The sequence below is a fragment of the Phyllobates terribilis genome, unplaced genomic scaffold (genome assembly GCF_046119375.1).
Source record: "Phyllobates terribilis strain yellow unplaced genomic scaffold, ASM4611937v1 Scaffold_3003__1_contigs__length_95005, whole genome shotgun sequence".
Lineage (NCBI taxonomy): Eukaryota > Metazoa > Chordata > Amphibia > Anura > Dendrobatidae > Phyllobates > Phyllobates terribilis.
In genome coordinates, this window is record NW_027365757.1 from 358 (window position 1) to 26,552 (window position 26,195).

General features: G+C 38.1%; 1 protein-coding gene across 1 annotated transcript; it reads left to right on the forward strand.

Moving 5' to 3' along the window:
• Positions 1-12,209: 12,209 nt before the first annotated feature.
• On the forward strand, positions 12,210-16,235 carry LOC141247487 (uncharacterized). The gene is made up of 15 exons (XM_073669219.1): positions 12,210-12,389; positions 12,847-12,921; positions 12,988-13,089; positions 13,163-13,377; positions 13,430-13,550; positions 13,582-13,725; positions 13,815-13,913; positions 14,157-14,195; positions 14,474-14,518; positions 14,611-14,697; positions 14,801-14,872; positions 15,257-15,277; positions 15,361-15,424; positions 15,888-16,061; positions 16,162-16,235. Exons 1-15 carry the CDS (start codon positions 12,210-12,212, stop codon positions 16,233-16,235), a joined length of 1,512 nt encoding a protein of 503 aa, XP_073525320.1.
• Positions 16,236-26,195: the final 9,960 nt, after the last annotated feature.

Consider the following 26,195-nt stretch of genomic DNA (forward strand, 5'->3'; position numbering starts at 1 on the left):
ACGAGGTAAATTTACCTTTTTCTTACAGTACATCCAGCCCGGGTACGAGATTCTCCGCTCTAATGAGCAATTGGGCCTAGTAGGCCCAATAAAGTCGAACTACTTTTTTAATCGAGCTTTTATCGATGTGCGATATAACTTATCCTTTTTGTTTCACTGTGTCGAGTCCAAATACGGGTTTATCAACTCTATTGAGTAACTGGGAATAATAGGCCCAATAGTGCCAAATTACTTCTTTAGTCGAGATTTCATCCATGTAAGAGGTAGCTTAACCTTGTTATTTTACTACGTAGAATACAAATATAGGATTATCAACTCTAATGTGCAATTGGGCTTAATAATCCCAATTACTACTTTATTCCATCTTTCAACCATATACGAGGGAACTTAACCTTGTTCTTACACTACCTCGAGTCCTAATACGAGATTATCATCTCTAAGGAGTCATTAGTCCTAGTAGGCCTAGTAAGGCTCAATTACTTCATTATTCGAGATTTCATCCATGTACGAGGTAACTTAACCTTGTTATTTCACTCCGCCGAGTCCAAATACAGGATTATCAACTCTAATGAGTAATTGGGGTTAATAGGCCCAATAAGTCCCAATTACTTCTTCATTAAAGCTCGTGTTTGAATAAGGCATTATCAACTGTAATGATAGACTAAGGTTAAGTTATCCTGTACATGGATGAAAGCTCGAATAAAGAAGTTATTGAGCATATCAGTTCGAATTACTCATTATAGCTGATAATCGGTATTCAGACTTGACGTAGAGAAAGAACAAGGTTCATTTACTTGTACACGGATGAAAGCTGAAATGAAAAAGTAATTGGGCCTTTTTGGGACTATTGAGCCCAATATTCATTAGAGTCGATAATCTCGTATTCAGACACGATGGAGTGAAGGAACAAGGTTAAGTTACCTCGTACATGGATGAAATCTCAAATAAAGAAGTAATTGGGCCTATTATGCCAAATTACTCATTAGAGTTAATAATTTAGTATTCGAATTAGGCATAGTGTAAGAAAACGGTTAAGTTACATCATACAAGGAAAAAAGCTCTAATAAAGAAGTATTTAGGCCTTATTTGGGCCTACTAGTTCAATTACTCATTAGAGTTGAGAGTATCGTATTCAGACTCGACGTAGTGTAAGAACAAGGTCAAGTTAGCTCGTGCATGGATGAATGTAAAAAAAGAAGTAATTGGGCCTATCAGGTCCAATTAATTATTTGCTTATCTGGTTAGTCAAGTTTAATATCCAAGATTGGTCGAATAATTTCCTTAGTTTGCTTATTTGGTTAGTCAAGTTTAATATTTTAAGTAATTGAGTTTTAGTACTTTCCTTATCTTATTTTAGGTAAATATATAGTCTAAGTTTTAGCATTATAAAGGAGTAAAAACATTATTATTTTTCTTCCTTCTTCTCCCTTTGGAAGATTCGGGACATTTCCATTGTTTTGCAAGATGAACATGGGCTAAGCGTTCATCACTTATTGGATCTTCAAGTTTCCGGATGATTATAGTTGTGAGATTTTCTATCCTTTACCTATGACGTAATTGATGTTATCTCTTCTCTTGTGCTTGATTTTCTAGGATTATTGATATACTTGCTATCCAGACAACCTATCTTTATATCAATTTTATCCACTGCTAGGATCGATTGTGCCAGTTTGATGCATTCTATTTGATGCCAACATGTTATTCTTGTATTTATTTGTACTAGGATTTTCTTGTAGAGAACTGATTAATTGGACTAGTCTCCTTGCTATGTTTATATCCTAGTCCTCTTGGCTTACTGCCTCCATTAGTTTGAAGCATTGATGGGTTTGTCATGGTTAACTAAAGTATATAGGACTATTATGCTCTGTTTAAGGTTCTAGTTAATTTTGTATATGGGTAGGTGATAATGTGTGTTTTCCTAGTTGTTCGATAAGAAGACAAACACGGCTATGCAAAACAGAGTTCTATAAACTCTAAAACCGATTCAACTAAACAACCCAAGGATAGTCTAACGGAAGTACGGGTTGAATACACCGGAGGTATATGTACTTAATAATTATAATTATTGTCAATTCCAAAGTAACCAGAACACAAGAATGTGTGTCTTGTCGAACACGTATTCAAGTGACACAAACCAAGAAGGGGATTTCAGGTAACACAAACAAACCAAGCAAATGAAAAAATAAAGGAAGGAAGGGAAAAGGGGAAAAACAAAGTGATGCAAGAATCAATAGAATAAGAACTTAACCAATTAATCCATTTCAATTAGACAAGTTAATCTTAGAAATTTATCCAATACAAAATTATTCCAATTGAGTTTCTACCCCTATACGAAGTTAACTAGCACCTCAAACCGAGCATACTAATCCTATCCTATCTAGTTAACCATGAATAACACCAATGATTCAAACTAAAGGAGGCATTAATGGGTAGATCACTACGATATGGGCATGAGCGACTAGCCAAAATAATAAATTTCTACATATAAATCCAAACACAAACCCACATTACAGTAATATGCTTGGTTCAAAGGACTAAAGTCTGACTAACCAAATAATTAACCTAGATTAATGAGATACTAATCCAATCCTAGGTGGTAAATCTATAATTCAACTAATAAATCAATGAACATTCAAGGGCAAGAGAAGTAATAACATCAAATAAAGCAATAGATAAAGGGATATAAAATTGATAGGCAGTGTTTCGTACAAAATTACACGTGTTTGTTAGCATCTATATCAAGGATTTGGCACGTCTAGAGCGCATATTACCGTGATCCAAACCAAGCGAAGTCAAGGCAATAAATACGAGGATTACGGGCATCCGAAGGAAAGACAACCAAAGGGTACATGCTAGAGAAGCACATGTGAGTGACGCGACCGCAACGAGCCGCATGACTGTTCCAGACGCGCGACTATGTCCCAACACCATGCGACAACCGCATCTCAAGGGGCAAGAAGTCCCTGTATCAGCCCAAGGCACGACGGCACCGATACACGCGCAACCGCGCCCGTGTCTATCCGTGAAACCATTGAAATCCTACTTCCCCTTGTTGTTGCAGTTGGGTTTATGGATTCCTTCATTTGTAGAGTTTGGGCTAGGGTTAATTAGGTTTAGCTGCTTTCATTATTTAATAAATAGAGGATCCTTTCCTCCATATATTATCTCATCTTTTAATACATTTCATTTTACCTAGTTCTTAGCAATGAGCCAGGAGTAGTTATCATGTACTTTGTGTGATTGGTTGGAGCAATTAGGTTGATTCAATGTGAGCTTTCTAATCCTTTGGTTCCCAAAAATAATATATGTCAATTGCTTTGTCCTCTTGCTTATAATTATCATTGAATTGAAATTGCATTCTAGATTGATCACCTAGGTTGTTTAGTTCAATTTCATATAGCTATGTTTAGGTTTATCCTTGTTGGAGAATCTAACCATTAGAGTAGAAAAATAACTACATGGACTAGTTGGACTTGTAGGTGTGTGGAGGATAATGATGTGTTAGTAGCCAAGTGGCGCTGCACATTCCTATCTATTCTTGTGGTTAATGCTGCCTAGGAATTAGTCTTAATGATTTTAGAGTTGGATTTGTAGGTAAGGGCTATTAGGGATAGCTGACTTAATTATCTATAAAGGAATAAGGATTAGGGCAATTAGAAAAAAGATAGGCAATAGAGAAAGAGAGAGAACCTGAATAGAGAAACCTAGGACCATTGAGTCAACCTATTATGTGAATAACAATCATACAAAGTGTTTTCCCATTTTAGTCGTCAAATAATCATTAGTCCTTAGTTTTACCAAATTCCCCTTTCTTACGTTTCGAGTTGATTAAGTTTATATCGTAAGAATTAATCCCTTTCTGTTCCATGTGGGATTCGACTCCAACATACAACTTTACTTTAACCAAATTTCTTTTATTGCGATATTAGTTAATTGACTCCGGTGCTGACTAGTGCATGATCAGTACCCGTGCTACTAATCATTCACATCTTGAGCTCAACCCAGAGATCGAGAGGACCATTAGGAGGAGCATAAGAGAGGATAACGGAAAGGATGAACAACCAGAAGGACCACCTTACCCCTGAGCAAGTACAAGCAAATAAACAACTATTTATTCATGGAGCAATTCTTAGAGGCATATGCTCAATAGAACAACATCGCTGGAAACATGACGCAGCAGGAGCGCACTACTCCCAACCTGACGCAACAGCCTCAAGCAGTGGTCCTACCAACACTTGCTCCTGGAGTCACCTTAGAACTCACATACGGGGAGATAATATTGTTCTAGACGTTCCACGGTATGCCCGGAGATGACCCCATCATGCACCTGAACCATTTTCATGACATATGCATGACTATGAAGGCATTCAATGTGTCGGAAGAATCAAAGATTAGGGCGTTCGGTTTCACGCTGAAGACACTACTAGAGCTTGGTATTACCACCTCCCCACATGCACGATAGATAGCTGGGAGATGTTACACTAGGAGTTCCTGAACCGCTACTTTCCGGTGAGAAGGAAAACTCGCTGAAGAGGGAGATCGCACAAGTAGAGCAAAGAGTTGAGGAGTTACTGTACGACTATCAGGACTTGGTGTTGTTTCTCACCCATGGGATGCTTACTAATGAGAGGAGGATGATTGATGCTGTGTGTGGAGGGAGCATTCTCAACATGACCCCGGACGATGCGATGCAGAATTTGCAAAGAATGGATGAGAGTACGAGAAGTTTCGGTAGGAATTACACAAAGAAGGCGGTGAAAGCCACGAGTTCGAGGACAGAGGGATCATGCTTGGCACGAGAGTTAGCCGAGATAAAGAAAATGCTCGCAACTGTACTACCCAAAAGCGGGCTGCAGCCCGCGCATCTTTGTGGTATTTTTTCTAGTACAAATTCATCATTCAGATCAATGTCCTGAGCTGCGAGACGACACAATCGCGAAGGTAAATGCGTAGGATACTATATACCGCCTCGTCCATGGGAAAATCAACAAAAAAAATTCTAGCCTAGATACAAAGATCAGCATGACCAACAAAGATGAAGGCCAAGATATCACTAGCAGAATTCAAGAATCTCTACTATGGAGATAATTAAAGATTTGACCCAGAATTCAGGAATCTCTACTATGGACGGATCAAAATCCCACAACACCGATTCTAGACTCAAGAACATAGAAGTCCAAATGGGTCAAATCGTGCAGACGGTCTCAACACTGGCTCAAAATAACTCGAATTCACTACCAGCGCAAACTGTGGTGAACCAGAATCAAAATCTAGTGAGCTAGAGTCTCAAGAACGTCAGCGCAATAACATTGAGGAGTCGGAGTCAGAGAAAAAACCAGGCCATGAGGATGACTTAGAGGGCAAATCTTTTGAGGCGCACCGGGGTCAAGAGTCGTGCGACCGCGCCTCTGACTCTGCAGACCAAGCGTGACCAAGCCCGATAACGCACGACATCACGCCAATTATTGAGAGCTCGCACGACCGTGCCACCACCCCGCATGACCACACGCTTACGTAAGATGTTTATGGAAACTCGGTGCGACCACACTGCACAGAGTGCGACCGCACACCGGTTACTGAGAGCATGTGCGCCCCCTTGGTGCGCAACTGCGCCACCTTACTGTTGAGATGGAGAAGCCTGCGATGCTGAGTGCTGGTAAGATGGTCGCGATGGAGGAAGAAGTGGAGCTAGACAACCCGAGATATGACTTTAAGCTCCAACAGAACAATTATACACGTTACAACTTCCCTCCACTCTACTCGGAGAAACCACCGGCCCCATTCCTGGAAGCATTAAGAGTTACCAGGAGGCCAGTATATGACAAGGAGCTGTTTGAGATCTTCAACAAGTGCATCGGGGAGATATCCCACAACTGAAGCTAGTCCAGAACATACCCAAGTACGAGAAGTTTCTAAAGGAGCTTTGCATAATCGAAAAGAGATAGAAAACGAAGGGGGCTAGCAAGGTAACAACTGTAGAAAGAGTATCCTCCATCTACCAGAAGCGCATTCCCACCAAATTTAATGATAATGGTATGGTGATTGTCCCCTTGCCGCATTGGCCATACTGATTTTGATCTTGCTATGCTAGATTTAGGAGCTGCCATAAATGTCTTTCCATATTCCCTTCGCATGCAATTAGGACTTGGAACTTTAATAAAAACATATATTTTAGTCCAATTGGTTGATGGCTCGACTATTCGTCCTAGGGGGTAGTGGAAAACGTGCTAGCTAAGGTAGATGTTAGTATTTCCTACCAATTTCTACGTACTAGATATGGAGAATGATAAGGAAGGTATACCTATACTTTTAGGAAGACCATTTATGAGGAAAACTGGTAATAAGGTAGACTTAGGGAAATGGGACATTATCACTAGAGTTTGATGGAGATGTGGTTAGTTTTGATATTGGCACCGATGAGGAGTCGGGTGATGATACAACTAGTGTTTTCTATAAAGGTAGTTAATCCTGAAAGGGATGTGGACATGTTAGAGTTGGCCTTGGCCGATGGTCCACCTATGCTAATGTTTGATGGAGACAACCCTCCTTCTCTTCCCCCAATTATGAAGGTACCAAGAGTGATGTCAGTGTTACCTCAGGGGCATTACGTTGAGACGAAGAGAGGACACGACAGGAGCACATGAAGAAGAGAAAGGAATAAGGCAATAGTGGACCCAGAAAGATGAGTTGTCCTGTAGGTTGGCCGGAGCAGGTTGAGAAGAAAAAGACGTCGAGCCAATGACGTTAAACAAAGGCGATGTCCGGGAGGCAACTCCTCGAAGAGGTAATTTTCTTACTTCCACTTAGGTTTTCTTTGTTCCTTATCTCACAATAAGGACATTGTGTAGTTTAAATGTGGAGGAGGGTATTTACTTCACCTATCATTCCATTTTTGAAAATTTTGAGTCAGGTCTCCCCTTATTTGAATTTTAGAGTCAATATTCTCAGTCTTCCCCCTGTTTTTTGCTTTGTGAATTTCTATAAGGATACATGATCTTTGAATATTTTTACTATGCCTTAGATGTTTATATTTCAAGTATGTATGGTGACGATATGTTGGATTAAGTAGAGGTCTTTGACTTGACCATGTGGATTATGACTATGACGCATTAGAACCATATTAAGATGCATGGTCACCATCTCTTATCTAGTTTGTCATTATGTCATAATAAATTTATTCATCCTTTTGCAGCATGAATGAAAAAGGAAATAAAAAGGTAGTGAACTCCAAGTTAAATAAGCCGGAAAAGCACGCGATCTACGGTGTGTGGCAGATCACCTTGGGGTTCGATCCTCAATGGCCAATTATGCAAAGAGTCTCATTAATAGCCCGCGGACAGGCTCAATACCTTAAAACAAATTGTCGAGGACCATAAGATGGGCGGATGAAAATAAAGTGCAAAATGTGTGAATATGATGGAATGGAGCAACAAAAAGTGCATGTGATGTAACTATAGTAGAGTTGTGGTTGTTGTTTTCTTTCAATGACATTGGAACTTGAGCGGAATTATCATAAGTATGAATCATGTTAGGACAAGTATTAGTCGCCTATTTGATCCTTCGTTATTAACATTTATATGTTACTTCGATATAGACACCTTTAGTATAGTTTGGAGATTTATGTGAATGCATTTGCATAGAGGTAAGGAATGTTCGAATTTTGGGGATACTGATACCATTTTTGGTTAGTTAGAGTGTAGTTAGTTAGTTTGCATTGTTTTTGAAACTTTTATTCTAGAGTCGGAGTCTACGCCCATTGCTTTATGATTGTAGGTACTCAAATCTAGAGTGTGGAGCCGACAACCACTACTGTCAAATCGTTAATATCCACTGAGTTCACCATGGAGTTAGCATCAACTTACTCGAACACGAGCAAGGTTCAAGTGTGGGTATTTCATAGGCAAGCTTTAGTACAACATTACACGGGGTCGTTAGCATCTATATTAAGTGATTTGACACGTATGTAGCTCATACTACCATGATAAAGACCCAGCAAATTCAAGAAAACTAAATCCGAGGATTACAAGCATCTGAAAGAAAGACAACCAAAGGGTACAAGTTGGAGTAGCACATGTCAGTGACGCGACCGCGTCCCAACACCACGGACTATGCTATCTCACGGGACGAGAAGTCCAAGTCTCGGTCCAATGCGTGACCACGCGACACACGCGCGACCGCGCCCCTGTAGGGTGAAGAAACCACCGAAACCCTACTTCCCCTTGTTCTGTGCTTGGGATTTGGGCTTCCTTCATTTGTAGAGTTTGGGATAGGGCTAATTAGGTTTAGCTTATTTCATTAGTTAATAAATAGAGGAACCTTTGCCCCCATCTAATATCTCATCTTTTTATTACATTTCATTTTACGCAGTTCTTAGCAATGAGACAGTAGTAGTTATCTTGTACTTTGTGTGATTGGTTGGAGCTATTAGGTTTATTTAATGTGAGGTTTATAATCATTTGGTTCCCAATAATAATTTATGTCAATTGCTTTTTCCTCTTGCTTATAATTATCATTGAATTGAAATTGCATTCTAGGTTGATCACCTAGGTAGTTTAGTTCAATTTCATATAGCTATGTTTAGGTTTATCCTAGTTGGAGAATCTAACCACTAGAGTAGAAAAACAACTACCTGGACTAGTGGGACTTGGAGTTGTGTGGAGGATAATGATGTGTTAGTATCCAAGAAGCGATGTACATTCCTATCTAGTCTTGTGCTTAATGTTGCGTAGGAATTAGTCATAATAATTTTAGGGATGGATTTGTAGGTAAGGGATATTAGGGATACTTGACTTAATTAGGTATAAAGGAACAAGTATTAGGGCAAGTAGAAGATATAAAAGCAAGAGAGAAAGAGAGAGAACCCGAATAGAGAAACCTAGGACCATTGAATCAACCTATTAGGTGAATACCAATCATACAAAGTGGTTTTCCCATTTTAATCTTCAAACAATCATTAGTCATTAATTTTAATAAATTCACTCTTTGTTACGTTTTATAGTTGATTAAGTGAATATCGTAGGAATTGATCCATTTCGGTTCCTTGTGGCATTGGACCCCTACTTACCACTTTACTTTATTAGAGTAGCAGTTGAGAAAACATTACTTTGCCAGAGAGCCTAATGACCTCTCTGTCAAAAATCTCACAACTTAATCAAATGGAAACTTCATAATCTGTTTAAGCTTGAAAGCTTAGTCCATAGTCATCTTGAACAATAATGGAGATTTGGGAAAAATCTCCCCAAAAGGGATAAGGAGACAGCTAAGAGAAAGCGTAGAAGAAGTTTACCCTAAAACAATATAAAATCTTATTAAATACTAAACCTAGAATCTAATCTCTAATAATTACAATAGACTAATTAAACTAGAATAATGTTGGTTTGAGCTAGAGTGTGTAACTAGCTAGCTCAATCATTCCACTTGTTTTGATGATGATAAGCTTAAGTATTTGATGTCCATTGTGTGTGATAAGTTTTTTAGGAATTGATCGAGGATTAGGAGAGTAGCTTTGACACAAGCGGACTAGCTGAGTCCATGTTGAGACTAGATTTATGCCTAGCGGGAAAAGCAAGTCTCACCAATTTAGAGTGAAGTAATAAAGAAAAGAACAAACACTAGTACAAAAAACCCCTTTTATATCACTAGATATACACCAGGCGTACATGTCATGTGTAAAAAGTCTACATATTTTGGTTATACATGTTTTTTGGTTGTTATCCAATGTATAAAGTAGGAGGCGACAAAGTAAATAACCGATGTAATATACTATATACACCATATATTTTGTAACACATGTATAAAGATAAATACGCAGGGTGTAAAATATGTTTATCAACCGATGTATATAATTTATACTAGGTTGATGAGTTAAGCACAAGTATATACATTAAGCTTCTTATACAACCGATGTATTATAGCTACGTACTTAATTTTGGGCCAAAACATTTGTACTTTGATTTTGGCCAAAATATTTCCCCGCCCGCTAAAACATTTCCCCGCCCCTGCCCGCTAAAACATTTCCCCGCCCCTGCAATTTATAACTCTCTCTCACAATCTCTTTCTCTCTCTCTTCCGTTCTTCCTTGATCTCAACCTTAGTGTCACCACTGTAGAAGCTCGACTGGTGGTTCTCGCTCTTCTCGCAATTTCTCGCTCTCTCTCACCATCTCTTTCTCTCTCTCTTCCGTTCATCTTTGATCTCAACCTTAGTGTCGCCATTGTAGAAGCTCGACTGGTGGTTTCTCGTCTTCGACAATGTGGCTCACCGGGCGGCTCAACGTCTTTCTGAAATTCGTCAAATTTTCCGTCAATCTCCTCGAGTAAGTGTTTGTATTCTACTCTATGATCTTCTTCTTGCATCGTCCCTTTTATTTGTTGCTGATGTGTTTTTATCCTTTCTCAATCAGGCATCTCGATCCTTATCCACTGCTCTCAACTATGTGAGTGTTATTACTATCTGAAATCTGCTCAATTTGTCTAATTTGTGGTTTTGACTAGAAATGCTAATCGAATAAAATTTGTTCCATCAATTTCAAGTTTTGTCTTTCCCGAATTTCAGTAGTTTGTTGCTTGTAAATTGTCAACTTCCTATTGTAGCTTGATAGCTTGTGCTGAATCTGTTTGCTTGTGAATTGTGATCTAATCCGGTCCTGTACGTTTGAGATTTTTACATTCTGTAAAGAAGTGTTGAAAATGAATTAAATGAACTATTACCGGTCCTATTGTAGTGGAGATCATTAATTATCTGAGATTGTTGCTTGGTTTTCAATTACTGATCATATAAAGGCGTGACTGTACTAGATGCAATGAGGGAAAAGCAAGAGACAAGGTATTTTGGGCCATCAATATGATTCCATGTGTTTTGAGTGATGGGAAACCAAGACCTGCACAAGATGTTGACAAGTCTACATGCTTGGCAAGGAAAGTTTTCCATTTGTTTAAGGTCAGCTTTTCAGTAGAACTGTCTTCTAAATTTTCTAGAAAGAAAGCATGAATAACAAATCTTGGCTCCTTTCTGCTACTTTTTGTGTTGCAGTTTCTAAATTATTTGAATGCTCTGACAACCTTACATTTTATAATCCCGATTGATATCTGTTTGGAAGAAGTCCATGTATTCATGTGGGAATTCATATGCCGGTGTCTTCTTTAGATTAATATAGGTGCTATTGCAAATTGAGAACCTGGTTTAGTGTCTATCATTGGATAGTACTATGCATGAGAAACTATTCAGCTGGGGTCATAAGTCTCTTCAGACCATATTGGGAATAAGTTCATATATAAAGAAGGGCTTGCATTTCACTTTCATTTTTACTTATATCAACTTTAATTGTACTAAACAATAGTATAATTTATGGTTCTTCTAGACAACACTAGCTTGTAGATGATATACTTTGTGTTAAGTGCATTCTGGAAATCCTCATAGCATGTGGACGGCTATATGCGAATGGAATTGGCTCTAAGAGATATGATAGCATATAAAAACAAGATCATTCGTAGTTATCTTTGTGTATTGATTTAATGGTTAGTAGTTGTGATTGGTTTTTGTTATTTAATAATACCAATATAAACATAAACTATTACTCGTGTTTTGATCTTTTGTAGTACAATTTGAAATGTCAGAAACTGCTTTCACCCCTACTTTTTAAGGCATTAAGCATGTCAAATCTTAGGATAGGAAAATCTTGGCTCGGCCTTTCTTGGATGTTTCCAAACACATACTACTTGTTATAGGTTGGTTTATGTGACCCTTCCTCCTTTATAATTTCCACCTGTTATAGTCTTATGGGGAGTCATGTTAAGTAAACTTTTTGATCTGTTTTTATGCTAGATAAATTTGGTGCTTCAATGGCAATTGTGAAATCGGATATTGGTGGAAATATATAAGCAAGTTATTTGTTATCATTTCACTTGTAGCCACATCTCATGATATTCCTTTTGTTTTAGAATGCAATGGCTATTTACTAAGTTGTTGAACTTGATAAATTTTCAAATACCATTTAGTAATTTTACAGAAACGTTTGTTCTCAATCTCTTTGCTCAATTCTTTCGAGTTTTCTTTGTTCTTCTTCTCGCTCATTACTATATGCATACTCAGACTTGGTTGTGATGATATTGCTCGGAAAGTCGCTGATTTCTTGTGGTTAGGCTTAGAGTTATGGTTAGGATATTAGACAAAACAACAAGGAATTATGATACTGCTCAATGGATCCGGGGATGAATCGTGCCGCGCCGGGGATGCTTGGACCGGCAATGGACTTGTTGATCATGCACGATAGCGACCGCTACGACCTTGTTCGTGATATTGGCTCCAGTAATTTCGATGTTGCTCGTTTGCTTAAGTATAAGGTTACAAACGAGCTTGTCGCCGTCAAGTATATAGAGCGTGGAGATAAGGTCTTCTTACTTTCTTCAACTCGATTTATTTGATTTGCGATTCGAGATTTGACTGAAAGGGTTTCTGTTAGTTCTCGCTTTTGCGAGCTTGTGATTTGGATTTGGACACAGTATCTTGCTCGGTATGCTGTTTAAATGGACTGTCCAATATAACTTATACATTTGTAGCACGTGCTCGTTTCCGAATGTAGCATCATTGATTGGTTTAGGTAATTTGTTTTTGGTAACTGTTGAGGTTTCTTTTTCTGTGTTGAATTTGCTTTTCCCGTTTATGGTGTCCTCAATCTGAGATTTTGGTGCTCTTTCTCTCTATGGATGGATGGATCAGATTGAACAGGGATAACCCCTTTTTTGTGATGTGTCTTGTACTTTCGTCTAGCAATCTACTCATCTTTGTACTCTGTTCAAAGCACAAATTCTGTCAAATCTCTTGTTTTAATTCTTTTTATATCTGCAGATAGATGAAAATGTTCAAAGAGAGATAATCAATCATAGGTCATTGAGGCATCCAAATATTGTTAGATTCAGAGTGGTAAGCTCTGAACCTTCCTTCTTTTAAACTTTCATGGGGGATGCAATTTAATTTTTGCTACACTAGGTAGTTTTAACACCTACTCATCTCGCAATTGTATTGGAGTATGCATCTGGAGGAGAGCTCTTTGATCGAATATGCAATGCAGGCCGATTCAATAAGGATGAGGTTTCAATAACATTTTCACTTTTCATTTTAACTTGGTTAGTTTTGTGTTACTCCCTAACTTGATTGCTTACAGGCACGCTTCTTCTTCCAACAACTTATATCAGGTGCAATGGTATGTTTATGTTATCTCATGTATCTTAGATTTGTAATACTGTTTAGTGATGTTCATAGTTTTGTTGTTATTCCTTTGTTGAAGCAAGTATGCCATCGAGACTTGAAGTTGGAGAATACATTGCTAGATGGAAGCCATGCTCCTCGCCTCAAGATCTGTGACTTTGGCTATTCTAAGTTGTGAATAAGTTCGTGTTTTCGTTCTTTTATGTTTTAATACATTGTGAAGAATGTATGGTTTTGTTGTTTTGTTTCAGTCATCATTATATTATTCGCAACCTAAATCAACTGTTGGGACTCCTGCATATATAGCCCCTGAAGTTCTACTCAAGAAAGAATATGATGGAAAGGTAAGGTTGTTGTAGTATGGTATATGTTAAGTTAGCAGACATTAATGATCTGGTTGAACTGGTATCACAAATTGCTGATGTATGGTCGTGTGGTGTGACCTTATATGTCATGTTAATGGGAGGATATCCTTTTGAGGATCCATATGAACCAAAGGACTTCAGGAGGATGATACAGGTGAATAATTCTCATAATGTATTCATCTTCTTCTCAGTGTCCTACTCCTGAATCTTGGATTCAGACTCTTTTCTCTTGTGTCAATTCAGAGAATATTAACAGTCCAGTATTCCATCCCTGACAACATCAATATCTCTCTGGAGTGCCGCCACCTCCTCTCCAGAATCGTCGTTGGTGATCCTACTTTGGTAAGTCCTACTCCTGAAACTTGGATTCATACACTTTTTGAATTTCGGTTTTGAGTTCCTTCGGTTGGATTAATGTCGTGATTTTGGTTGGTTGAAAAATCTGGCCCGCCCAAAATTTCCCAGTCTCCAAAAATTGCCCGACTGCTCTATCTTCCCTTCACTTTCTTCGCTCCTAAACTTCATCAACGCATTTAATCAAGAGGTATTGTGATAATTATTTCGCTGTTTCTTACCCTGTTTTAGTTGATTGAGGTGGATTTGGTTATCTATAGATTTTCTGTGGTGATTTTGATCTGATCTCCTTCTCTTAATCGCCTTTTACAGTGTATTTTGATTTGTATGTTTTAGTTTTTCGCGTCGAGTAGAAGTTGAAGCTTCTAAAGGCGTGCAACTATAGATTTTTTCTACTTAATTGAGCATCTAACTTGCGAAGTGATAGTAGAAGCTTGCTCGGAAAATTCTATGCACCTAGTGAACATAGTTATTATGCTTGTTGCTAGGTGATTTATGATGGCTGGCATGCAAAGTCATTGTAGTTCTCTTTTATTTCTTTTTCGAAGGAAGAAATTGGATCTCCTTGCAAAGCAACTGCTTTTCCAAGTTGTGTAACTCTTCTGGAAATATGCAGTATCTGATAAATTTTACTTCTCTTGGCCTGTTATAGTTTAAAATTGAATCATGCTGAATTTTCCTGCAGGAAAAAGTTAATAATGCAACTGATGCTAAAGAAGTCAACTGGATTGACATAGTTCAGTTTGAGGTCTCGGAGCTAGGTCAATTCTTGGTAAACTGAAATTTTATTATAATCTGTATTAATAAAACATGATATACTTCATTAAGCTACCAAAAGAGTTTAATGATTTAAGATCTTATCTTACTCATCTCAGGAAGGCGCTAATGATTTAGAGAAAAAAGGAGCAGAGATTGTCTCCAAAGTTTCAGTCTGTGATGACAGATTGGTGAGAATGATCTCATTGATGTATAGAACAACTTTTTTGCACCACCTATAATATTCCTATACTCCTAAACTCTTCTGCCTTTTTCTATTAATAAGTCCCATTAGCTGATGGTTAACTATCTAGATACATATTTTGCAAGTTGAAATGCCTGTACTAGCCAGGCTTTAGAGACCATTGATCATACATTCCAGCTTTATCTTATTCTTATCTACAGAGGTATTACAAATCAATAACTGTGCTAGAATATCACCCTTTTTTCTATGAATGAATGCAAAGCATAACTCATAGAAAAAAGGTTGTCGAAACTGATGTAGCTGTGCTAGAATATCACCCTTTATCAAGATCTAACATATATTATTAATATGTTGTATATTTTTTTTACAGGAAAAGGTTGTCGAAACTGATGTAGCTGCTACTTAGTTAGTTATGCGCTCCTCAATATTTTATTTTGCTAGTTAGTACGTACGTTCATAACTTGGTGTTGATAGAATATGCATGTTGAATTCGTAACATTAAGTGTTTGGAATGATTCTGGTAGTGTAATTGTATATTGTAAGAATCAATGTTTTTAATCTATATATGTGATGCTGGGTTAATTGCAATGATTCTGGTATATAACAGTGTTATATAAATATATGTATAAACATATGAAATTGGTTGGCGCCATACAAGAATATACATGGGTTTTATATATTATACATCGGTTAGTCAACCAAACAATTTCACCTTTTACATGCGACTTATGATTTAGACATCGGTTTCAATGTGGTGTATAAACATGGAGTAGATGGGTGACAATACGTTATACATGTGTTTATATTACTATATACACCGGTTAGCCAACCTATCAATTTCACCTTTTACATGCGACTTATAATTTTAGACATCGGTTGTAATGTGGTGTATAAACATGGAGTAGATGGGCGACAATACATTATACATGTGTTTATATTACTATATATACCGGTTAAGCAAGCTATCAACTTCACCTTTTACATGTGACTTATGATTTTAGACATCGGTTGTAATGTGGTGTATAAACATGGAGTAGATGAGCGACAATACATTATACATGTGTTTATATTACTATATACACGGGTTAATTATATCTTTTACATGTGTATAAATACCTTATACATCGGGCGTATAGGAAATGGACCAAAGTTGGGCGGCAGATTATACACCGGATGTATGCGACATCGACTTTATACGTCAGATCGCAGTACAACGATTACTAACCGGTGTATAAGCCAATATACATCCGGTATAAAATGGGTTTTTTGTACTAGTGAAAATGTACAAGAGAAGATTTGTGAAGATGGAAGGACTAGTTGAAGTGAAGGAGAGTCGCTGCGAGAGCTAGAGGATCGTGCTTCAAACTTAGAGAGAGTGTACAAGCAATCAAGTGAAATGACAAGAGTAAGGATCCTACACGAGCGCGTAGAGAATTGAGGTCAGTGAAGGAAAGGTCGTGAAGCTAAGTATAGGGGAAGAGGAGATTTCTACCTATGGATAGTGAAGGACATGGATCGCCTAGCTGGGTGAATGAAGGAAGAGCTAAGGGTGTGGAGAGGATTTCCAACATGGACAAAACCGCTACCCCAGAGGTAGATTGATCACACAGATCGCCAGTGTGGATTTTTTCATTTCCATAAATTATAGTTTTGCTATTACTTGGAGTATAAGTTTATGAATACTATAAATATGTGTAATAGGTGTTGTTAGGCACATGAGCAGAGAGAGAAGCCAAGAGAGCTAAGAGCATTAGGAGAGAAAGGTATAGAGATGAGTGCTTAGAAAAATTTCACTTGTTGAGAGGTGATAGCAAGAGCGAGTCACACAGAGTTGATATCTAGAGGAAAGCTACTTTTTGCTGAGGTTGCTTGAAGTTAGCAAGTTTCCTAAATCATCTTCAGAATTGAGAAGATTGCTTGTATTGTGCTAAACGCCAGATTATATTGAGAGTGAGTGTTACTAAGTGTTGTTATTATTCTTTAATAATATAATTAGTATTGGTTAGTTTTATCCCAAGCTTAGTAGAAGCTTAGGGTTCTCACCTTGAAAAAAATCCTTGCATTTAGCCGAACTTATTTACTAACATTTCTATGTTCAAGTATTGTAGCTAATCTCCCCTTCCACAACTCTAACACACTACCTAACTAGCTTGTTGTGTTTAACTTGGACATTAGACTAGCTTAATCGTGTTTTCAAATTCTATATCTTTTAAGAATTTAAGCGAGTCGATCAAGCTACTCTTTCATAAGAGATACTTGATCCGATTTCCTATAAACCTACAATTGGTATCAGAGCAAAGGTCGCTCAATTGCATTGATTCTTAATCTCTCATATTCTGAATCTTGGACAACGATAAAATTGTTTTCAACCTTGGATTCTCTTTATCTAGGCCTCATATCATAGCTGAGGGTTAACTAGAATCGTGGCTCATTATGACTAAGAATTACATCCAACAAACTTACTATTAATGTTGGAGAATTATTGAAAAAGGTAAAGACAAGCTCGCTGAGGAAACGGACAATCACAAATGAGGACTAGAATATGCTACGCCGGAGAAGAATGCGAAGCAGAAGCAACTCATATTGAATGCTCTCTCTCGGGAGGATATTTACAAAATCATTTCCCTACCTATTGCGAAGCTCATGTGGAAAGCTATCATAGACATGCATTTCAGTAGTGAAGATATGAAGAATAATCATCGATTTGAGCTCCAAATGGACTTCCATTCATATAAGATGGATGAAAGCGAATATGTATCAGACTATCATGCTAGATTCTAGGTTCTATGTGACAAGATGTCCTCCACACAACTAAAGGTACAACCCTGGTAACTCTCTTTAGCTTTTATACATGGTGTTAATACAAAATTTGATACAATTAAACGGATTATGCTAATGACAATAGAGAAAAAGAACTACCTGTAATGTACTTGCTAGAAAACTTAGAATACAAGAAAGTGAAGATCAAAAAGATTCGCTAGCATCAAAGGAATCCAATGGAATGGCTCTCAAGCTCACCCGAGTGCTTCAAAACATGGAAGAGAATGATGAAGATGACCATGAAGAAGACCGAGAAGTGGTGATGATAACTAAGCTCGTCAGAAAGTTCTGTAAGAAGCAAGGTGGCTTTCAACGCAGAGATTACAAGCCACGTGACCTCAAGGATGTCACATGCTTTAATTGTCAAGGTAAAGGACATATGGCCAAGGACTGCACAAGTGCAAAGGTGGACACTAAGGAGGAACCAAGCGGTTCAGAAACATCGTCGATGAAGGCCTTCGTTACCTTATGGGGTGAATCAGATGATAAGCTAGATGTTGGAGAAGCACAAAAGAAGTCCTTATTTATCACCGAAGATCCCAAACTTGAATCTGATATTGAGGGTAGTCTTATTAAACTTGAACTTTCTTCTACACCCTATATGTATGAAATGAATAAATCTCAAGTGAGTCGTTCTGAAGACAAGCTTGATGTGATCGGTCCGACCCCTACAAGTCTGTTAAGGCGAAATCTAAGGGAAAGATTGACCAAGTGAGTCATGAGATAGACAAGCTTGACCTGATCCGATCATCTAAGACCCAACTTGTACGTATTAGGCTCTCAAAAGCCAAGCACGGACAAGCTAGAGAACAATGAGAAATGCCTTCCAAAGGTAAACCTCACCAAGTGATAGATCTTAAAGATGACATCTATTATGAGAGAGTTCATAGAACTGTGAAGATTAAAGTTATACCTTCCAGTTCTGGAATAGCGAGTGCTAACGTTCCTACGAAGTCAACACTTCATTAAAAATAAAAAGATTAATCTTATCTTGCAGGTTGAAATGATGAGTAGAAGCTACAACGTTAGACCTTAAGCTACTCTAATTTCACATATAAGAAGGATTCTTCTATCAACGACTAATACACATCTCTTTCACTCTTATTTTATAGGAGGTGTACATCTACGTGGTAAAGTATAGCTTTATTCATAGCGAATCTCATTCGTGGAACATCTGCATATATTATTTCAAGTGAGACTCAGATATGTTCAAGCGAGTCTCTGGAGTCTTCAAGAAAATCTTTATTCAACTCGTTGAACTATGTCTTATACTTCCAGAAGAGCAATACAACAATTTATCTTTTCTATGGAGCTTTGCATGGATATATTTATATGCCTTGTGCTTCTGCTAGATTTTCTATCTTTTCTTATTAGCCGAAGAAAGATATGCGCTGTAAGTTTCTCCCATACTTTGACTACGAATTATGCATTTTAATTCTACTTTGGGAACTTTAGTTGGATTGTTCTTTTTACTTGCTTTCTTTTCTTGCATTATCTATTTCAAAAGCCAGTCCAGCTAAGGTAGTATATTGGATTAAAGCTATTGATTATAGTCCTAGCCAATTGCATGCTCTTTTTGGGCCACAAAAAGAGAATGGTGATCGTCTTCTTGCCATATTACAAGCCTTAAGAAATGATCCATTCCTATAGTGTCCCTTGCCTTACATTAATGCAACTCTTCCTTATTCCCTTCATAAACTCCACAATAGGAAGTATTCATTTTGTTGTAAAAGCCAGTTACCCTCTTCTACACATACTATATAAATATATGCTGAGTGTTAGTGTGTTATGTCCCTACATGTGAAATGTGCATTTCATATTATTCTTTTACATGATTAAATGATATGATTGGTGTACACATCGCAAGCTTTACACTCCTAGAATGATCATGTGTTTGTGTGAGAGTAGCTGAAGAGGCAGTCTGTGTTGCTTTTGGGATTTGCTTAACTGCTAAGTTTGCTTAATGAGGAAGGTTATCTTTGCGGTTCAGAAAAGTGAAGTCAAAACAAGTAGCTCAATGATCCAGTAAAAATGGATTCATGAAGGCTACGTGGCTCAGTCATCCAGTATAAATGGCTTCAGAAAATCCACACCTAGACCTTTAAAGCGCGTTTATTTGAAGTGCCACACTTTTTTCAGAAAAAACACTTCTCAGAAAAGGTATTTCCATGTAGCTAGTGTATCGCGTCAGAGAATCTAGTGGTTGAAATAGACTCGTTGCATAGATAGATCCAATACAGAGCTAACCATTGTGAGAATCAAGCCGTTGGTTGAGTGGTAAATCTTACAGAGCAAGATAGATATACACTATATATACATGGGTATGCATTCATTATTGATCTCTACCGTGTTCTATCATTATCCCCCTCTCTGAAATCACTATATTCCCACTCTCTCCAACTCCCTCCCACTCGCCTCTACTCGCTCTCACCCAATACCTCCTTAGAAATCCCCAATCCTCAAAATCCATAAGACAGACTACACCTCAGACTAAATGTCCGATCAATCTCCTCTCATTAAGCTCACCAAAGAAGACCTCCTCGAAGAGCTCATGGCGAACAGAACTTTCGATCTTGAGCAGATAGCACAACAAAGGATGGAAAGAATGGCTCTAGCTGCTCAGACTTCTACAACTCCTCCATCGGTGACACCAAAAGCTCCAGTGTCGGGATAAACTTCTTCTCAGAATCCCGACACTCTAGAGAATCCAGAAATTAGTGTTACCATGGGTCCAACTGCAGAGCAGGGTTAGGAAGTTGTAACAATGGTTGATCCTGTCACAACCTCTTTTACCAACATGCTCAAAGATCTGGAGAACGTTGATACAAAGGTATTTTCGATGCCATCATAGCCATAAAAAGGTGAACAACCCTTGCTTACTTCTCCTCTTATCCCCCATACACTCACTGCTTCATTAAGGATGAAGACGATGAGGATTTTGCTATATCTCAACATAGGGTAATAAGAGATTCTAAGAGCACATCTAAGCCATCGGCAAACACAAAATGATCGAGATAGAGGAAGAAGATATGATCTCAGAGGATGAAGAGAGTGGTGAATCAGTTCCACCGAAAGTCATTGTGAAGAAAGAGAAACGATTAAAAGGAAAGAAGAAGCAGAAGAAAGAAGTCAAGGCGGTTGTCATGTTAGAGCTTCCAAAGTTTCTAGCTCTTCATGTAATCAGTCTCGAGATTTGACTACAACCTCTGCCAATGACTCTCAAGTGTCAGTTGTCTTTGCTATCCAGAATCAATGCTCCACCTTTTTAAAGGAACTTCAGGAAATAATTGCAGAACTTCAGCTTATGACCGAGAGACAAGACGAATTAGCTCGCATCATGCAGAATCTTGTTGCTCTCACTTATCAGCGCGTTGACTAGGGTCTTAAGATTGTCTTTTTATCTGCTCTTTACTAGTACTCTTAGGTTTTCCCAACTATAAAAGTTATAAGGACTTGAATTCTTATAAAGTATGCCATATGGTTTCTATAATCTTGTGCTTTTTGTTTGGTTACACCTTACTTTTCTGTACTTAATGACTTAATATGCATGATTACTGAGTTTAGCTCGTTTTCCCTATTCTGTTATAGTTCCCTTGCATGAATTATACTAGCATATTTGATGATGTCAAAAGGGGGATGTAAACAGATTCATATCTTATTCAACTAAGAGGGAAGATATTAGACCAACTTGGTCTAAGGGGGAACAAAGGTACTCTTGCTAAGTAATTTTAGCAAAGTATTCAGCTAATTTGTTATATCCAGTTGTATTTTATTAAGCTTCATTTCATATCTATAGCTTAACTGAGTATATTTTGAAATATTATGTGCTTTATTATTAAGTGCTTGTCATCATCAAAAAGGGGGAAATTGTCAGTTTGAGCTAGATTATGTAACTAGCTAGCTCAATCATTCCGCTTGTTTTGATGATGATAAAAATAAGTATTTCATGTCCATTGTGTGTGATAAGCTTTCTAGGAATATTCGAGGATTTAGGATAGTAGCTTTGACACAAGCAGACAAGATGAGTCCATATGGAGACTAGCTTTAGGCCTAGCAAGGAAAGTGAGTCTTGCCAAGGCATAGTGAAGTAGTATAGAGAAGAATAAAATGCTCAAGAGAAGAATTGTGAAGGCGAAAGGACTAGCTGAAGCGAAGGAGAGTCGTCGCGAGAGCTAGTGGAACGCGGTTCAAATTCAGTGAAAGTGTACAAGAAATCAAGTTCGAATACAAGAGTCTCTAGATGGATCCTACACCAATGAATAGAGAGTTCGGGTCAGTGAAGGGAAGTCCATGAAGATAAGGATAGGGGAAGAGGAGATTTGTTCGTTTGTGGTAAATGTGTAACTAGATAGCTCAATCATTCCACTTATTTTTATGATTATAAACATTAGTATTTGATGTCCATTGTGTGTGATATGCTTTCCAGGAATAGCTCGAGGGGTTAGGAGAGTAGCTTTGAAACAAGCGGACTAGTTGAGTCCATGTGGAGACTAGCTTTAGGCATGGCGGGGAATGCGAGTCTTGCCAAGGCAGTGTGAAGAAATAGAGGAGAAGATTAAAAGACCCAGGTGATGAGCTATGAAGACAGAAGGACTAGCTAAAGGGAAGGAGAGATGTTGCGAGCTAGTGGATCACGCTTCAAACTCAAAGTGAGTGTACAAGTAATCAAGTGCAAAGAAGTGAGTCATACCAAGGAATCCTAAACCAACGCGTAAAGAATTTGGGCGCAATGAAGGGAAGGCCAAGAAGCTAAGAATAGGGGATAAAGGAACTTCTACCAATGGATAGTGATGAACGGGGATCACCAAGCTGGACAAATGAAGGAAGTGTTGAGGGTGTAGAGAGGATTGCCAACGTTGACAAAAAGGTTACTCAAGAGAAGAAGCACAAAACGTGTTGAATCGTTGATGCACTCCTGGGAAGGGATCGATCACACAGATTGCCAACATGGAATTCTTCATTTCCGTAGATTATAGATTTGCTATATTTGGAGGATACGTTTAGGAATGCTATAAATATGTGCAATCAGTGATATTAGACACACAAGATAACAAGAGAAAAATAGAGCTAAAGCTTTAGGAGAGAAAGCTAGAGAGCTGGGTGCGTAGGAAAACTTCACTTGATGAGAGGAGATAGCAAGAACAAATTGGAAAGAGTGTTAGCTAGAGGAAAGATACTCTTTGCCTAGGTCATGTGAAGTTAGTGAGTGGCCTGAATCACCTGGAGAGTTGAGAGGATTGCTTATTCTTTGCTGAATGCCAGATTGTGTTGTGAGAGAGTGTTACCTTGTGTTGTAATTACTCTTGATTAATATAATCTGTTAGTAGTGAGTTTATCCCCAACATAGTAGAAGCATAGGATTCTCACCTTGGGAAAATCCTTGAATTTGATCCGAGCTTACCATCTAACAATATTAAGTTCAAATTATTTTAGCTAATCTCCCCTTCTACAACTCTAACACACTAGTTAACTAGCTTGTTGTGTTCATCTTGGATTTAGAACAGCTTAAACGTGTTTTCAACTTTCTTATCTTTAAAACACTTAAGCAAGATGATAGAGCTACTCTTTTATAAGAATTCTCCAATCCAAGGCACTTGATTCGATCCAACATGATTAAACCTACAATTGGTATCAGAGTCCATGGTTTCTCGTTTGCATTGATTTTATAGCTCTCTTTCTCTTGCTCTCTTATTTGAATCATGGAGAACAACAAAATAACCATTGTTATAAGATTAGTCAGGAAAATATTCAAGGCACAAGGTGATTTCAAAACCGATGAACAACCGGCAATACTTTGTAATATAACCAAAGGTGTTCAACATCCATATTCAGACTTAAACCCCAGCGGTGGAAAGCTCTCCCTTATAGGTTATACTAACACAGACTACACTGGCTATTTAGTGGACACATAGATTACAAATTAAATGGCTCAATATCTCGACCCTTTCCTGGTGTTTTGGGGCTCGGGGAAACAAAATTTCATAGCCATGTCTACAACTGAAGCTTAATACATTGTGGTAACTGCTTGTTGCTCTCAATTTCTATGGTTAATTCAGCCATTGACTGAATATGGTTTTCCTTTAGGTACTCTCGATTCTCGGTGACAATACTAGTGTCATTAATCTATCTAAGAATCAGGTACATCACTCTCTCTCTAAACACATCGATGTTCGGCACCGCTTTCTGTGTGACCACGTCGAGAATAAGTAGGCTAAGCTTATTCATGTGCCGACAAAGAGCCGACATCCTTAGTAAACCACTTAGCCGAATACCTTTCTTAAATCTCAGACTTCAACCGGGCTTAATTCCTATCAACTAGATCATTAATGGGAACTTAAGTTGAGATGCGCTTTCATGACTTTTCTTGTTGACTTGCTTTATCTAAACAAGATATGACTAGCTTAATAATTGTACTATTTTCTGTATCACTGCATTCTCTTTTTTTGATCCATGAATAGAAAGTGGTGATCATCTTCTTTCCTACTATCAACCCTTAGATATGATCCACTTCTACAGTGTACCTAAGCTAACTTTAATGACATGCTTTCTGATTCCCTGCTTACCCCCTAAACAGGACGTGTTCATTATAGTGACAAAGAGCCAGTGACCCAGTATATGCACATGCTTATAACATGAAATATATGAGTGTGAGTGTGTTATGTCCCCCTGAAATATGCATTATATCCCCTTTGGTGCACTTTTATACTCATGATTACCACTTGCATCACATCTCAAGCATGAACGTACTTCTTCCATTATTTGTAACTAAGTGCTAATTACTCAAGCGAGTGAAGAATCAACTACCTCGAAGCCAAGCATGACTTTCTAAATGAAGTGCAATCAGGCGAGGTGAAAGATGAAGTCAATACAGAATCGTTGTGATTAGATACATCATTTTTAGTCTCGCTTTAAAGTTAGAAGCTCGAGACCAGTGCCAAGCCACTCTTTATTCTATGGAACTAAGACAAGCGAAGCCACACGACACATAATTCAAGTCTTTCGTAAATGCTGGTGAACATACTGAGGAAGAAGGTGATTGGAGGTGATGCTCTTATATGCAATCTGAATTTTCATTGCGTGTCTATTTGATAGAATCATTAGCATACCAACTACAAAAATGTGTGAGGTATATTGTATGTATATTCAGTATGCCTTGGATTGACTATAGTGGTTTGAGTGCTTCTTGGTTACAGTCTTGCTTACTTGCTATTTGAATAATTTTGCATGTTTTTTGAGTTAAGCTTGACTGAGTAGCTCCCTTATAGTTTCCTTTGATGAATTAAATATGTCTCTTTTGATAATACCAAAAGGGGGAAATGTGAACGGTTTGAGCAGATGAAGGATTGAGGTAGAATACTCTTTCCATCATCGAAATTGGGAAGATTTTAGACCAGCTTAGTCTAAGGGAGAACAAAGGTACTCTTCCTAAGTGATTTTAGCAAGATATTGAGCTAATTTGTTATATCTGAAAGTATTCAATTAAGCTCATTGCATATCTTATGTTTAACTGAGTACGCTTTGAAATATTATGTGATTTATTGTTTAAGTGTTTGTCATCATCTAAAAGGGGGAAATTGTTGGTTTGAGCTAGAGTGTGTAACTAGCTAGCTCAATCATTCCGCTTGTTTAAATGATAATAAATATAAGTATTTGATGTCCATTGCGTGTGATAAGCTTTCCAGGAATAGCTCGAGGCGTTAGAAGAGTAGCTCTGCCACAAGGGGACTAGTTGAGTCCATGTGAAGACTAGCTTTAGGCCTAGTGGGGAAAACGAGTATCCGCCAAGGCAGTGTGAAGAAATAAAGAGAAGAATAAAAGACACAAGTGATGAGTTGTGAAGAAAAAAGGACTAGCTAAAGCAAAGGAGTGTCGTTGCGAGCTAGTGGATCGCGCTTTAAACTTAGAGAGAGTGTACAAGTAATCAAGTGCGAAGAAGTGAGTCCTACCAAGAAATCCTACACCAGCGCATGGTGAATTAGGACGCAGTAAAGGAAGGCCGAGAAGCTAAGGATAGGGGATAAAGGAACTTCTACCTATGGGTAGTGATTAACGGGGATTACCAAGATGGACGAATGAAGGAAGCGTTGAGGGTGTAGAGAGGATTGTCAATGTGGACAAAATGGTTACACAAGAGAAGAAGCACAAAACGCGTGTAATCGTTGATGCGCTCCGGGGAAAGGATCGGTCACATGGAGTGCCAGCGTGGACTTATTTATTGCCATAGATTATATATATCCTTTACTTGGAGCATAAGATTAGGAATGCTATAAATATGTGGAGTAGGTTATGTTAGGCACACGATCTGAGAAGAGAAAATAGAGCTATAGCTTTAGGAGAGAATGCTACAGAGCTGTGTTCTTAGGAAAACTTCACTTGTTGAGAGGAGATAGCAAGAGCAAATTGGAAAGAGTGTTAGCTAGAGGAAAGCTACTATTTGCCAATGTCACGTGAAGTTAGTGAGTGGATTGAATCCCTTTGTGAGGTTAAAG